At 42.7% G+C, this 15266-nt stretch overlaps 1 protein-coding gene and 1 pseudogene across 1 annotated transcript; both read left to right on the top strand.

Moving 5' to 3' along the window:
- The first annotated feature begins 4462 nt into the window (after positions 1-4462).
- OR2A1 (olfactory receptor family 2 subfamily A member 1) lies at positions 4463-5404 on the top strand. Its single transcript, XM_045793606.2, has one exon. The coding sequence runs from the start codon at positions 4463-4465 to the stop codon at positions 5402-5404; it is 942 nt and encodes a 313-aa protein (XP_045649562.2).
- A 743-nt stretch (positions 5405-6147) lies between these two features.
- Positions 6148-7580, top strand: LOC123789638 (small ribosomal subunit protein uS9 pseudogene; annotated as a pseudogene).
- Positions 7581-15266: the final 7686 nt, after the last annotated feature.

Here is a 15266-nt window from a genome sequence, read left to right as displayed (position 1 = left end):
GAATGTCATAAAGGGGACCAGGAGAGGAAGGAGATCAGAATAGAGACAATGATATAGTGAGGTAGAGGAACAGAGACAGGGAGATGTAACCCTCAAGAGAGAGGATTCAGAGCAAGGAAGTTACCAGGGATAAAGAGGAACATCACATAATGATAAGGGTCAATTCTCCAAGAAGACATACTCTTTAACACGTACGTACCTAACAACAGAGCGTCAAAATACATGAGCCAAAACCAGTAGAATTGAAAGGAGAAATAGATGAGCTCACTATTAGAGTTGGAGACTTCAACATCCCCTCATCAGAAATGACCCAGCAGACGGAAAACCAATAAGGATATAGCTGAACTCAACCACCATCAATCAACTGGATATAACGAACATCTATAGACTCGTTCATGCAACAACAAGGAGCAATGTACACATTCTTCTCAAGCTCACGGAGACCATTCACCTGGTAGATCATATTCTGGGATGTGAAACACACCGGAACAAATTCAAAAGAATAAAAGTCGCACGATGTGTGCTTTCAGACCACAATGGAATTGAAGTAGAAATCAGAAGCAGAGAGCGAGCTGGAAAATCCCCAAATGCTTGGAGATTAAACAACATTCTTCTAAACACATGGGTGAGGGAGGAAAATCTCAGAAACTTTAAAATATTTTGAATTAAAAGAGAAGGGTTCTATTGAGCACACAAGTAGTAACAATTATTTTTTGTATTACTTAGAAGTAAACCATCCAATGCTTCGGTTGAACTAAGGATTTAAAAAATAGTTTTCATTTCAGGAATGCTGTGTGACTCATGCCTACAGCATTAGAAAAGAGTTTGTCAGCTCATCAGATCTTAAGTTTTACTTTTGAAACCTAGGCCCCATCTAGTACTGGCAGGTTCGTTCCTGTGTAAAGAAATGATTTCAATCTTAGATATTTACTTTGAAACCATGAAGACACTGGATAATTTATTAGTCATCAAACAGTTTGCCAATTTTTAAATTGCTAACTGGTATAGACATACAAGATACATCATTTATAGCACAAAACAATGTCTGCATGTTACATTTGGAACTGAGATGTATTTAATTTCTTTTTTAGTTCCTCCTTTCACTTCTGCCAGTCCTTTAGCAAAGTTAATGCATTGATTCAGGTAAGATGCTTTCAGTATCAGGTAGAATAAAACAAAATATGGGGAAAAAAGAAAATGGAAGTGTCTTTCAACTGTCTGATGCTTAAATATCTTGGAGATTCTAGTTTAGTGTTATTTTTTTGCCTTGGGAAAAATGTCCTTAATTGGACACGCAAGATTTAAACAAGGCAGAAATTCCAGACCCAGGGCAGGGATGGTCCAAAAATTCAATATTTAGGCATTCACTTATTCTTGTATGTTCATTCATTCATTTGTTCACTCAATAAATATTTTGTAAGTGCCAGAATTACAAAAATGAGTACACTTGTTCCTGTTCAAAGGCAATTATGACCCACTCCTGTAAAAGAAATCAGACTTTCAATCCATATAACAACTGTTTTTTTTTTTTTAAGATTTCTTTATTTTCGAGAGAGTAAGCACTTGAGCAGGGGGAGGGGCAGAGGGAGAAGGAGAGGGAATCTCCAGCAGACTCCCTGCTGAGCAGGGAACTAGATGCTGGGCTTGATCTCATGACCCTAAGGTCATGACCTGCAGCCCAAATCAAGAGTCAGGGTCGGATGCAGATCTTAACTGACTAAGCCACTCAAGTGCCCCCCGGCAACGGTTCTTAACCTGCGTGTATCCATTAGGCCCTCCTGTCTCTTGTCCCTGTAAGTTTCAAAGGGATTCAGACTTTGCAAGCAATTTTTTTTTCTTTATGTAACCATTTGGAAGTTGCAAGATGAATTAAGGAAGGACTGAATAAAGAGAGTTTGCTTTTTTATAAGATGTGGGTTCAAAGGCATTTTCACAACTAAGTATTTTATATGCTTTCTATGTTTTCCAAATAAATTTAAAGGGCTGTCCTAGCACAGTAATTTTTTATATAATTCTAAAAAATAATAAATAAGCCCCGGTCATGTGTTAGGAGTTCATAGTATCCATTAGTGACTTGATGTATCCATCAGATCCATTTGTGACTTGGTGATACCATTTATTGATAACGGTTTTCCTAAAAAAGTCATTTGTTGACTCTAGAGAGGGATCTAATGGGGATGTCCTTTAGGTCCCAAGTAGCTGGTCCGACAAATGTTTGGGTTGTATTTTAATGAGGTTATCTCTGTCCTGGGCCTCGTCCTCACTTTATAGATACCGCTTTGGAAATTTTGTTAAGTGTACATACCCATCTGTATCACACTATCCAAGCTAAAAGGAAAAAAAAAAAAAAGAGCCATGCATAAACCTGAATGGAATTATTTATTATGAAAATATTGGCAAGAGCTTTGCTTAGTAGCACATTCCCTCTTTGTCAAAATATCCGCACAAGAAGGCAAATTAATACCTCATGGTTAATTGGTGAGCACGGGCTCCGAGCAGAGGGCATTCACTGGAGATCTTAGAGCTGCGGTCCCTGGTCGCTGCTCACTCAAGCCACCGGCAGTTGTCCTGTTTCCTCCTCCAGTTCTTCTCATCCGTGATGAGTGGATTTTGCAAGAAGCAGTGTTACTTCTCTTATTCTCAAGCTCCTCAGCGAGCATCACATTAACATCTCCATTGGAATTAATGACAGGTGGACCAGGGTCTTAAAACAGCAGCATCTTTCCTTATGAGAATCCCAGAGAGACTTTTCTTCAGACGCGAGAAGGCACAAGTTCAGTAGTTCAGCCTCAGGTTACTTTTGCCTAGTAAAGGCACCAACAAAATGCATGCGCTAGAAAGATGCTGAATTCTACATGGTATATTGAGGAAGCTGTTACTAAGGACCTAAGGACAAGCCAATTCCTATTTGGCACATCCCCAATTCATAGAAGCCTCCAGTACCTGACCGCCAGTGGGCTGCTGTAGTAATCCGTAAATGACAAATTCACTACGTTATCTCTTTGCCAAAAATGTTTAAATTAGTTATCTATAAAGCGTTTAGCAATTCTTATATTATTGAAGTAAGGTGACTTCATTTTTTATTTTTTTAAAAGATTTATTTATTTATTTATTTGACAGAGAGAGACAGCCAGCGAGAGAGGGAACACAAGCAGGGGGAGTGGGAGAGGAAGAAGCAGGCTCCCAGCGGAGGAGCTGATGTGGGGCTCGATCCCAGCATCCTGGGATCACACCCTGAGCCGAAGGCAGATGCTTAATGACTGAGCCACCCAGGTGCCCCTAGACTTCATTTTTTAATAAATAGTTGTTTCTTGTGGGTTTTTTTTTTTAAGGTTTTATTTATTTGAGAGAGAGAGAGAGGGAGAGAGAGAAAGCACAAGTAGGGGGAGCAGCAGGCAGAGGGAGAAACAGGCTCCCCACTGAGCAGGGAGCCCAACGTGGGGCTTAATCCCAGGACCCTGGGATCACGCCCTGAGCCAAAGGCAGATGCTTAACAACTGAGCCCCTGTTTCTTGTGGTTTTGAATTTCACAAGGGTACCTGGTGCAAATGCTAAGCCATACAGCGTCTTTCCAGGTATGACCTTTCTTAGTTATATTAGTACCTGGATTTGCTCTTTAATAGAAGTAGAGATGAGATGAATTACAAATAGTGCATGGGAAGCTGCATCTTAAAATGTCTTCACACAGATCCATACACACCACAGCCTTCAAACAAAGCGTGACTGCCTAACCTCACACTTGTTTACACGCCTGCACGCAGTCTAGACTCATGATGCATGAACACGGGGCAGCCTGCCAGAAAACCAATTCCTACAAAGTTTATGGCTTGTTACTCAGAACCATTTGGTAAATCAGTAACTGGAAATCAATCAGTAGATTGCTAAGTGGTCAATCGTAGGTTCGTATCCGTCACCCCCAGTAAATACAGTCAAGAGAGCCCACATGTAGAACATCCACTGATTCCTTCTTAGCGACCGAAATAGAGAAGATGCTCCTTCTGTCATCCCAGAAGCTTCTCTAGAGTGCAAAGCTGGACCTGCGTTGCTGAAAGCAGCACGGGTGATATTTCTAATGAGAAACTGGATTTTCTCATCTCTTTCCTGGGCTACCCTAATTCTCATATCTGGAGTCCGTCCATGACTGATGACACTCCAGCAATTCTCTTAATAATTCTGGCATGTGCAGCTCCAAGATAATCCGTATTTAATGGTTACTTTATTTCCTCTTTGGCTTGACATTCTTCCTCTCTATTAGTGTCTTTGGCTCTAGGTAATCTGTCCTTGGTGACATAATCCCCTTTCTGTAAAACTGGTTGTTAGATTAAGTGATTAACTTAGTGTATAACTAGATCGTTAATTTAAAAAGTTTATCTTCTAAAAATGACAAAATGTATACTATAATGTCTAGATTTTTTTTGACAATTCCATCCTGTGCTTTCCATTTTATTTTTTTCATAGTAAAATGGGTGAAAATCAGACAGTGGTGGTAGAGTTCATTCTACTAGGATTTTGTCTTGGCCCAAGAATTCAGATGCTTCTCTTTGGGCTCTTCTCCCTCTTCTTTGTCTTCACCCTGCTGGGGAACGGGCTCATCCTGGGGCTCATCTCGCTGGACTCCAGACTGCACACCCCCATGTACTTCTTCCTCTCTCACCTGGCCATCGTCGACATAGCCTACGCCTGCAACACGGTGCCCCAGATGCTGGTGAACCTCCTGAATCCAGATAAGCCCATCTCCTTTGCTGGCTGCCTGACACAGACCTTTCTTTTCTTGACTTTTGCTCATACTGAATGTCTTCTCCTGGTGGTAATGGCCTATGATCGGTACGTGGCCATCTGCCACCCCCTCCGATATTCTGCCGTCGTGAGCTGGAGGGTCTGTGTCACCCTGGTGCTGACTTCCTGGGCTTGTGGCTCTCTCCTGGCCCTGGTCCATGTGGTTCTCATCCTGAGGCTGTCCTTCTGTGGGCCTCTTGAGATCAACCACTTCTTCTGTGAAACCCTGTCTGTCCTCAAGCTGGCCTGTGCTGACACCGGGCTCAACCAAGTGGTCATCTTTGCAGCCTGTGTGTTTATCTTAGTCGGGCCCCTCTGCTTGGTGCTGGTGTCCTACTCGCGCATCCTGTTTGCCATCCTGAGGATCCAGTCCGGGGAGGGCCGCAGGAAGGCCTTCTCCACCTGCTCCTCCCACCTCTGTGTGGTGGGGCTCTTCTTTGGCAGCGCCATCGTCATGTACATGGCCCCCAAATCCCGCCATCCCGAGGAGGAGCAGAAGATTCTTTCCCTGTTTTACAGCCTTTTCAACCCTCTGCTGAACCCTCTGATCTACAGCCTGAGGAACGCAGAGGTCAAGGGCGCCCTGAGGAGAGCACTGCACAAGGAAGGTCATTCCCAGTTGGAGTGACATTGGAATCCCTCCCTCAGTAGCTCCTGGAGCCCTGGGTACTGTGTACCACCCAAGCTTCTCTCACTGTTTTTGTATTCGAGACTGAATAATCCTAGAGACTCCGTAAAATACTCCCTTTTTCTGTCCAGAAAGTATTTAGGTTTTATTGCATTCATTATATTTAATTTTATAAATTTCTTCTTTCCTCTAACTGCATAGTCAGTTGAGAACACCTAGAGGATTAGACCGATTTCATCCACGGCTGTGGGTCCCGAAGGTTCAAATAGACCCTCTACCTGTGACTTCATCAGCTGTGCTCGATGACAGCAGAACACGGGCTTTACCGGGTGTAGCCACGTAGGCGACCGTTTTAAAAATAGTGTAGCCGCAGAGACTTAGGACCTGTTGATACCTTTTTCACTTTTATCCCATATTAGGATGTTTCCCCTTAATTGTGTTTCCTCTTATGAATAGTAAATGTACCTAAATGACTGCTTAGACTTAGGGGAACACTGAGTTTGTTGACTAAACCTTGTAATCTGTCTTACAATTTCTGTGGTCAGAAAGTAAGTCTGCGCACATTCAGCTGGCGTCCCGGGGAATTACCCAGTGAAATCCACTTTCCAGCCTGCCCTGGGCTTTTGACGGCCACCTGTTTCTAAACTCGTCTCACCTGCTTACGAAGAGTACCTGCGATTCTCTCCGGAAAAACACACACTCTTCTCTAGAAGGAGTTAGCATGTGCTACGACCCAGCTCTCAATGATCAGGTAGGGATGGAAAGCCCCAAGCAGAGGCAACTGAATGGGAAAAAAAGGTTTTAACAATAACAATAGTAGTTAACATTATTATTAGATACTCGCTCCGTGCCATCCACTGCACACAGATAGCTCATTTACAGAAATTTCCTCATTTTTATCATAAAAGCCCATTTCTCATTACCATCCCATTTATAGATGCAAACATGAAGCGAATGGCAAATGCTAGACCCATGCCCCAATGATCTGACTCCCAAGGCTTCTCTACTCAACATAGTACATCATTATCAATGTTATCAAAGAATAAGGCTAACCTGTCCCAACCTAGAATATGCTATGTGAATGTGGGTTTCTTCTCAGTCTAATATGTTCTGCAATGAGGCTGGGAGAGCCAGAGATTATTTGTAGGTCTCCTGTCCTGGTTGATGAGTCCTATGGCCATGGTCACAAAGAACATCAGGAGCTCCCGAGCACAGAGTAGCAGTAGAGGCTGTTCTCATTGAGGTGAGAGGTTTGGTTCTGCAAGACGCAGAACCATGGCATCTCTAGTTTCACACGCGTCACTCACATGTTCATACACATCCATGTGCATGTGTGCACACACACTTATGGAGTCCTTACTATGGTGACGCTCTGTTCTAAGTACCTTATAAGTATTACCTTTTCTAGTCCTCATAACTACCCTATGAGATAGGGACTATTACCCACCCTTTGGGGGGAGAAAACGGAGCCACAAAGAGATTAAGTAACTTAACCAAAGCCTTGCAAGTGCTGAGTATCTAGTCCAGGATCAAACTTCAGGAATCTGCCTGCCAAACCCATAGGCATAACCCCTGAATTAAAGTCAAAGAGATTGCGAAGTGTCAGGAGCAGGAAATGGGAATGGAGGAAGAGAGTAAAGAACTTTCAACCTCCAACCAGAGAGAGGCACTGGGCTCCGGATAGAAAAGGTGCTTATATAGCTTGAGCCCTCTTCCCGGGGCAGGGCCGCGGGGGAGGGGAGCAGCTCTTGTCTGCTGACCGAGGGTCCCTGCAGTCCGGGAGGTCTTCGGACTCAAGGAGATGGCCACAGCTGGGGGCACTGCAAACGCAGCAGCGGCCTCATCCAGGCGACCGGGCAGCGCCTGGAGGTGATCGAGCCACGCCCGCTGCAGGACAAGCTGCGGGAACCCGTTCTGCACAAGGAGCGATTTGCCCGTCTGGACATCCAAGTCCGAGGGGGGGGTGGTCACGTGGCCCAGATTGGTACAATCTGCGGGTCCGTCTCCAACGCTCTAGTGGCCTATTGTCAGAAATACGGGGATGAGGCCTCCAAGAAGGCGATCGAAGACATCCTCAACCTGTACGACCTGGCTCTGCTGGAAGTGGATCCCCAGCACTGAATCCAAAAAGTTTGGAGGTCCTGGTGCCCGTGCTCGTGACCAGAAATCCTGCTGATAAAGCCAGCATGTGGATCAGGGTTCCCCTTTATAATAAGTGTCACAGGGCTGCAGGTTAAAACACACACACACACACACACACGCACACACACACGCTCAACTTGACTTTATACTGGAGTGAAAATAAGGGTGAGATAGTAGAAGGGGTCAGGGATGGAAAAGGGGCCCCTTGACAGTCTGGAACATAACAAAACAATGGAAGAAAGAGGTTAACAATGCAGTTTTAAATTCATGGTTCACCAAATGGAAGAGCCATAGTAAGTGATCTTGTAATTTACCTAAACTGGATATACTTTGTAATTCGGATATTGCCTAACACAGTCTTCAATCCGCTGTTTTATGACAGGCGTCGGGTGCTGCATGGCAAGGTTTGGTGGGATGCAGGGCGACAGCAGGACAAATGGTGAAGAGCTGCAGTGCCAGCGGCGGGTCTCAAAGGAAAAAGCTCTCCGGGTACAAGGTGGAACAGCAGAAAAGTGTGGGGCACAGAGAGCATGACCCGGAGTCACCTGCATGGCCTCCTAACTCGTGCAGTGCTCTCCTAAGGTTCCCTTAAACATGTAAGATCTGCAGCTGGAGACCTGGGTTCTAGTCCCAGCTCTACCGTTTGCTAGCCGTGCTCTTCCCAGGAAAATCGTCTAAGATGGCCCGAGTCTCTGTCCCTCATTCATCAGGTATGCAGAATGAGAGCTGCCTAGGTGGCCCCATAGGACTGCTGAAGGCCTCGAACAGGAAGGGTGCAAATGGACACATTTTGAAGACTTAAAGTGCTATGCAAACAGAAGTTTGCTGTTATTATAGTTAACATTAGGTCAGAAATTATTCTAATATTGTCAGGCTTGCTAAACTTTGAGTCTGGTATCAAAGCTATTCCTTAGTGAGGGGGAGCATTGGGGTTGATAAGTCACCCAGACCTTTGTCCCCATGGCTTCGGCACCGCCCTTCATCCTTGGTGGGAATAGCTTTCCCCAGAGTCCAGCCTGCAGACCAGACTCAGTGACCTGTTTGTGAGTCAGAGGGGAATCGCTCTCTCTTTGAACCTGTTCATAGCCTATCCACTAAGAAAACACGGGGGACCTTTCCTAAAGCAAAGGAATTCAGACTTCAGGATTTTTTTTACTCCGATTTTGTTTTTTATTTCCAACATGTACCATCTTTAATCCGGGATTTACAGTAAAATTCTGTTATCATCTCTCTACAAGGGGAAGGACAAGAATCTGTTCATCTCTCCATCCCCAATATCTTAGCATACTCGCTAAACATTTGGTAAGTAAAGGACCCTTTATCCATTAGCCTCATTTCCAAATTTTCAGTGTTGAACTCTCGTCTGATTTCTAAGCTTTTTTACATCCCTAAAGTGGCAGATTGCGGTGTAGTAGAAATGTAAGTGTAGCTGATAATTACTGAGCTCTTACTATATGGTAGACACCACATAAAATGCTTTACTATCATCTTCACATCAAATCTGTGGAGTGGACACTTACTGTCATTATACAATGATGAGGAAATAAAGTTTAGAGAAATTAATTTACCCAAGGTCACAGAATTATTCACTGGGGGGAACATAATTCAACGCTAGGCAGTCTGGCTTTGAATTAACTCTGAATTGTTCTTTTGCAGAGAATCTACTGCTATTCATAACCTGCGTGGCTGGCATAAGGACTGTTCATAGTATGTGCTTAGTAAACCGACTGAATGAGCAAATAAATATTCATTATATTTAAATTTCCACCCATAATCGATGGGTCTGGGGATGTGTTACCCTTCATTTCTTTAAGTTAGGGTATTTTATTGTCTATGAGATTTATCTAGTTCTTGCCTTTAATATATTCTTATGTGATGTATATTAATAATTAAGAATATGTTATTGCTATAACACCATAGAGAAGAAGGGAAAAGATAGGGTAGAAATTTAGCACGAAATAGTAAAAATCCTTGGGATGTTTATTCGTTTCTATCATAGGAAGCAGTGGTCATTGGCTTCTCAAAGGAGTGTGCCAAACTGCTGAGCCTGTGATTCTGGAAGGCTGGGATGTCGCCGGTGCCAGACGGGAAGCCGTGTTAGGGTGTTGCCCTTGAAAACTGGCAAGGGGGTGGAGACAATTATGGGCGGTAACTACTGGAAATGATAGGGATGGGCATCTGTGTGGGGTAGCTGGTTCCCCTGCAGCCTGAAATTAGCCCCTGCAGCATCTTTGGCAGGTGGACCAGGGATTGCCAGCCACCAACCTGCAGGATTGTTGTTTACTGTTTGCCGTGACTGTAAAGTATCATCGTTAAATATGGGTTGTGGAGGGCAGACAAAAACGAAAGGAGGGTTGGAATGTCGTCCCACTGGATGAAAGCACGGCTGTGTTTCCCCAGCTAGCAAGGAAGTGTCTTACTCTCCTTGCTTTCTGGACAAACTTTGTTGGCTCGTTTTAATTTGTCTTTTTTTTTTTTTTTCAACCTGTGTCTCTGTTTTTTCCATTTTAATTTTTGAAATTATGTTTGGTCAAAAGAAGAGGTGGATCCTTGAACACACTTGGATTTAGACAACAGAGTGCTGGCTCGGAGTTGGGATATCTGGGTTCCCATCTCGGTTTCCCCACTAACTCACTGTGTGACCTTAGAAAAGTTGCTTAGCTCCTCTGGCCTTCCGTTTCCTCACCGATAAAATAAAATTTGAACTAGACACTTTTTAAGATTCTTCTTAATTTCTTGTTCTCTGTCTCTCTGTTGATCTCCTCACATTTCATTGAAATTGGATTTTCACTTTTTCAAAGGAATATAGATGAAGTTCCATGCAGAGAAAATGAAGTGGACTCAAAGATAATTGAACATCCTGGGCCTTAAACACAGTAGGAACTCGAGAGTAGCTACTGAGGCAATGAGTGAGTTGAATATTCTCTTGCTCTATTGAAATTGCATAAGGCTGGCTGAAACAGGAAGTGAAATGCCTCCTCTTAGAAAAGCCAGTTTTATTAGCCTCCTAGGATCTTATTAAATATAACTTTCATTGGGAAGGCTTCTGGGACCAGAAATCAAACTTTATATCTAATTTGGTATCTCTGTTGTCTACATTGTAAATAATAATTTTCGTATTCAGTACTTAGCACTAAAGCATTGTGCTGAGATATATGCATGTTGCCTAAATTCCATGACAATTCCATGAGTTTCATGAGTTTAATACTTTCATCGCACTCATGAAAAGGGATGGATGGATGGAAGGGAGGAAGGGAAGAGGGGAGGAAGGAACGAACAAACGAACGAACTACTTTGCTGTGATTCCAAGTGTGTGACAGCCTGGGCACTAATCCAGGTCAGCCTGACTCCAAAGACCACGCCTATAACCAGTAAACACACCGCCTCTCTTAGCCTAGACCTGTAGAATCTTTTTCTATCATTAAGCAACACTCAGGAAAATCAGCCTGAATGTTCTGAAAATACATTAAGAAAAAAAAGATAAAAATAGAGCTAACAGAGTTTCCAATACATATATAATGAGCACAATAGTAATATACACATCAGTTTTTTAACTGGGCAAAAATTACATAGATATAAGCAGAGACAAATGAGCCATGCACAATAGAACAGTAAAAACCACTCATGAATACAATGAGAGATGTACCGTCTCTCTAGTAATTAGAGAAACAAATTTTAAAGCACAAGATACCATTTTCTGCCCATCAAATGGGACAATAATAAAAAGATTGGTATTTCCTAGTGCTGCTGAGTGTGGGGGCAGTAGTCTAGGCAGCAGTATAAATTGATTTGGTGCTAACTTGGGAAAATAGCTTCAAAAATTAAAGTTTGTACTTTTTTTAATGCAACAGCTCCAATTCTAGGAACACACCCTGCAGAAATACTCATATATATGTGCAAAATACATACATGTACATTTATTTTAAATTGAAGCGTTATTTACGATGGCAAAATGTTGCGAATAAGCTAATATTCTTCAGTGGTGGGTCTGTTAAATAAAACATTATAAATCCATAGCATGAAGTATTATGCAACTATTAAACTAAGTTTTCTCTCTCTAATGTCCAGGGAAGATTCTCCTACAATAAGTGAGTAAAAGAAGCCATATGGACGTAGTACTTTCTCATTCACGTAGGGAAAAAGCTATTTGTGTGCGTGTGTGTGTACATGCCTATTAAGGCACAAGAAAATGTTCAAAATGATAAACATTAAAAGGTTAAAGAAGATGACTCTCAAAATGGAAAGTGTCCTATGGAAAATAATACATTATTAGAAAAATTTTAAAGTAATCAAGTGTTAGTGTTGCAATTTTTCAAAAAGAGAAAGAAAAGCAACCCAGGTCCTTACACCTTGCAGAAGCAAGCCGTCCTCATTTCCATGTGGCTCCCGAGCTTGTCCTGTATGTTGGAAGGAGAAAAAGCATGGCAGCTTTAGTGGGGCCTGACCTCAAACTGGACTGGGCATTTTTGCTTGCAACCCGTTGGCTAAAACGTGGTCATATGTGATGTCGTTTTTGGAATGTGATATGTTTGGTGGGGTCCAGAGCCGATAGCCAGGTAAGAATTCCTGAGGCGTCTTTGGTGCAAGAAGGTGGTTATATTAAAGCACAGGGACAGGACCCATGGGGAGAAAGGGCTGCTGCTGCCGCCCCAGGATTGTGAGGAGCAACTGATTATATACCTGGGTGTTGGGAGAAGTAAAGATAAGGGAAATTCCAAAAGGACTCTCACATGTCAAAGCCTCAGGATCCTAGAGGAATGTTATAATCTGGCTATCTCAAGTGTTTGTCAATGGGCTGCAGGTTATAAGGACATTTAATTTTATCTCCTTTTCCTTCTGCCTTTGGTTCCTACGTCAATATAGTCACACAAAAATGCAAGGCAGTCTGGGATATATGGTCTCTGGATGTACCCAGGAATAAGAGGAAACTGGTTTGGTAAACATCTACCAGTCTTGGCCACGAGTACTCAGAGAGTCCGTGTTTGTAGCTCTGTGGCTCTTCAGAAAACTCTAGAGAGTACTGAGAGAAGCAATAGAGACACGTGAGCCTCCTCCACAGATCTTCAAAAGCAACACTCCCACGGATACATACAGTCAATTTTTTATCTTCAATTTTATGTGAAATACAACTCAAAACTTCAAGACAAATCCCCGTGGCCCCACTTCAGTACAGAAATTTTAAATGGCAACTGCTCCCCGGGTCAGTTCCTGAGGGACTCAGCCAGTATCAAACCTGGACCATCACACTGCAATATAGTGGGTAATCCTTAAACCCAGGTTCAGATATGCCACACTCAGTTGTACCCTTGTTTTTCTTCCCCATCTAGACAATGGTGGTAAGATACCGCCCACCCTGTCTGTTACAAGGGGACGTTGTGAGCTTCAGAAAAGGTAATATTCCTGTCAATACTTTTTAGACTGAAAAGAAATACTAAACATTGTTCTTAGTCCTATAGCAGAGAGATTCATCAATTATCTTCTCTGACCTTTATTTTCCCCTTCCCTACTTTCTCTCTATTTTTTAACCAAACCCTTGTATGAGATCAAGGACAGTTCACTTCTAAGGAAGGTGTCAGAGAAGAGCCAAAGGACAGTGTCTGAACAAAAGATGTAATTGGGCAAAGGGGTTAGATTTGGGGCACCCAGATTAGACAGCTTTATGATCCTTTCTCCCCAGAAAGTAGGTTGTGATAGGAGATTGGACAGCTGATATTTTAAGAGGGTGGGGAGAATGGAAAGGCTGAATTTCTAGCTCTCCAAAATGATATCCCTGTGGTGTTTGCACTGCACCGGAGGAGCAGAAGGAAGTGATGACTGAAGTTGGTTCCAAGTCGAGTTTTAAGGGATCCAATCTTCTAGAGTGCAGAAGACATCCGGCGCTCCATGCCTGGGTTGTTGGATCCTTCTCCGCCATGTCCAGCAGAGCAAATGGTTAGCGTGTGTGCAGTGGGATTTTTTCTGTGGGCTGTGGCAACGCTACTGATAGGGTAACGTGACCTCATGGGCTATTTGCCCTTTTGTGAAGCCAACGCCTATTCAGTATAATTTTAGAGGCAGCCTGGGCTTACAAGTAGCTCTCCCTGCTGCCTTCAGACACTCAGCATTTCTTTAGCAGGAAGATCTTTTGTTTCACAATCATAGATAAACTTCATATGCAGATGCACATACCTGGCCGGGTTGTGAATTGCAGGCACCAGGGGACTTGTTGGGGTAAGAGAGTCCTAGATGCCTAAAGAGGGTGGGGAAGGAGCGAGGCTGGGACTCCCACTGCAATCTCACCTATTTTAATCTTTACTTCTTCTGAAAACTGTGGCCACACCAAATTTTTCAGCTACCATTTAAGTTTCTAAAAACTGCCCGGAGATTTAGAAAAATGATAAAAACAAAATGAAGCAAATAAACACTAAGTTCCACCAGTAGGGGGGCTGATGAAATAAAGACTAGTACCTCCATGCAGCGGAAGACCATACAATTTTTAACAAACAATAAGGATTACGGATGTTCTCCATCTCTTATACGGAAGAATCCCCAACATACATTGAGTAAAGTCAGGGTAATAAGAAGACAGGTAAATACCCTATATCTGTATGTAGTTATATGTGCATAAAATAATTCTGGAGGAGTACTCAAGACAACAAGCAGGCTAGAAATGGAGATGATGGTGACAAGTAGGAGCATATCCATGCTGAAGCTTATAAAATTTGAGGCAGCTTCTTCAAGAAAAAGAATGTTAACTCATGACTACATAATCAGTTGAGAGCCTCAGAAGGGGCCCTTGGTAGGAGCTCTGGAGCTTAATCTTTTCTAGCACATGACAAATCCAACACTGGGGACAAGGAGGAAGGAGAGAACGTCAAAGAATACTTTGAAAGCTGCTAGAAATTTGAGCCGTTTTTACCTATTCAAGAAACGAAATTTTTAAGAAACCAGTGTTTTACCAACATAGCTTTGGAGAAAGAGAATTGATTGGGTGACTGGGGACCGTGAAAAATTTGAGTTCGTATAATCAGATTCATAACAAAAAAATTATGAAAACTATCGTAGTAACTATCTGAAATATCGTATTTTGACTATCGGGTTGGCAAAAACCAAAAGGTTTTAAAAACAGGTAGTGAGGGCATGGCATGTCATACGTTGCCTTAATTTGGTCTGAGTGACCTCCGTGGAGAACGATTTGCCAACGCCTCCCACGATTACGGATGCACATACCATTTGACCCAGCAATTTGGCTTCCAGGAATATATCCTACAGGTGGACTGGCACGTGTGCAAAGCAACAGATGCCAAGGTTATTCACTGCGGCATTGTTTGTTCTGCCAAACTATGGAAACTACCTTAGTAGGAGACTGGCTAGCTCAGTCTTGCTCCTGCATTCACTAGAATATTGCACAGCGGAAAAATAAACCAGGAAGCTCTTTATGCACTCTTCATATATTTAAGCAAAAACAAAGCAAAACAAAACAAAACCCAGGTTTGAAAATATATGGTGGGCTATCATGGATGTAATGTATTTTCTATACGCACAGAATGTTTTTGGAAGCATTTCACAAACAACGTGCAATATCGGAGTGACCAGGGAAGGGAAGTGGATAGCTGGGGGACATGTGTGAAGGGAAAACTTTTGTTCTTTTAAATTTTGGAACACGTCAATGCGCAACTTTTTTTAAATATGATTTTCGATAAAAGTTAAAACATTTCTTAAATTCTGCAAAATTCACCTT

Source organism: Ursus americanus, chromosome 3 (assembly GCF_024610735.1).
Source record: "Ursus americanus isolate L20-20 chromosome 3, mUrsAme1.1.p, whole genome shotgun sequence".
NCBI classification, from domain to species: domain Eukaryota; kingdom Metazoa; phylum Chordata; class Mammalia; order Carnivora; family Ursidae; genus Ursus; species Ursus americanus.
Note: the sequence above shows the minus strand (reverse complement) of the source record. Positions and strands in the feature narration are given on the sequence as shown.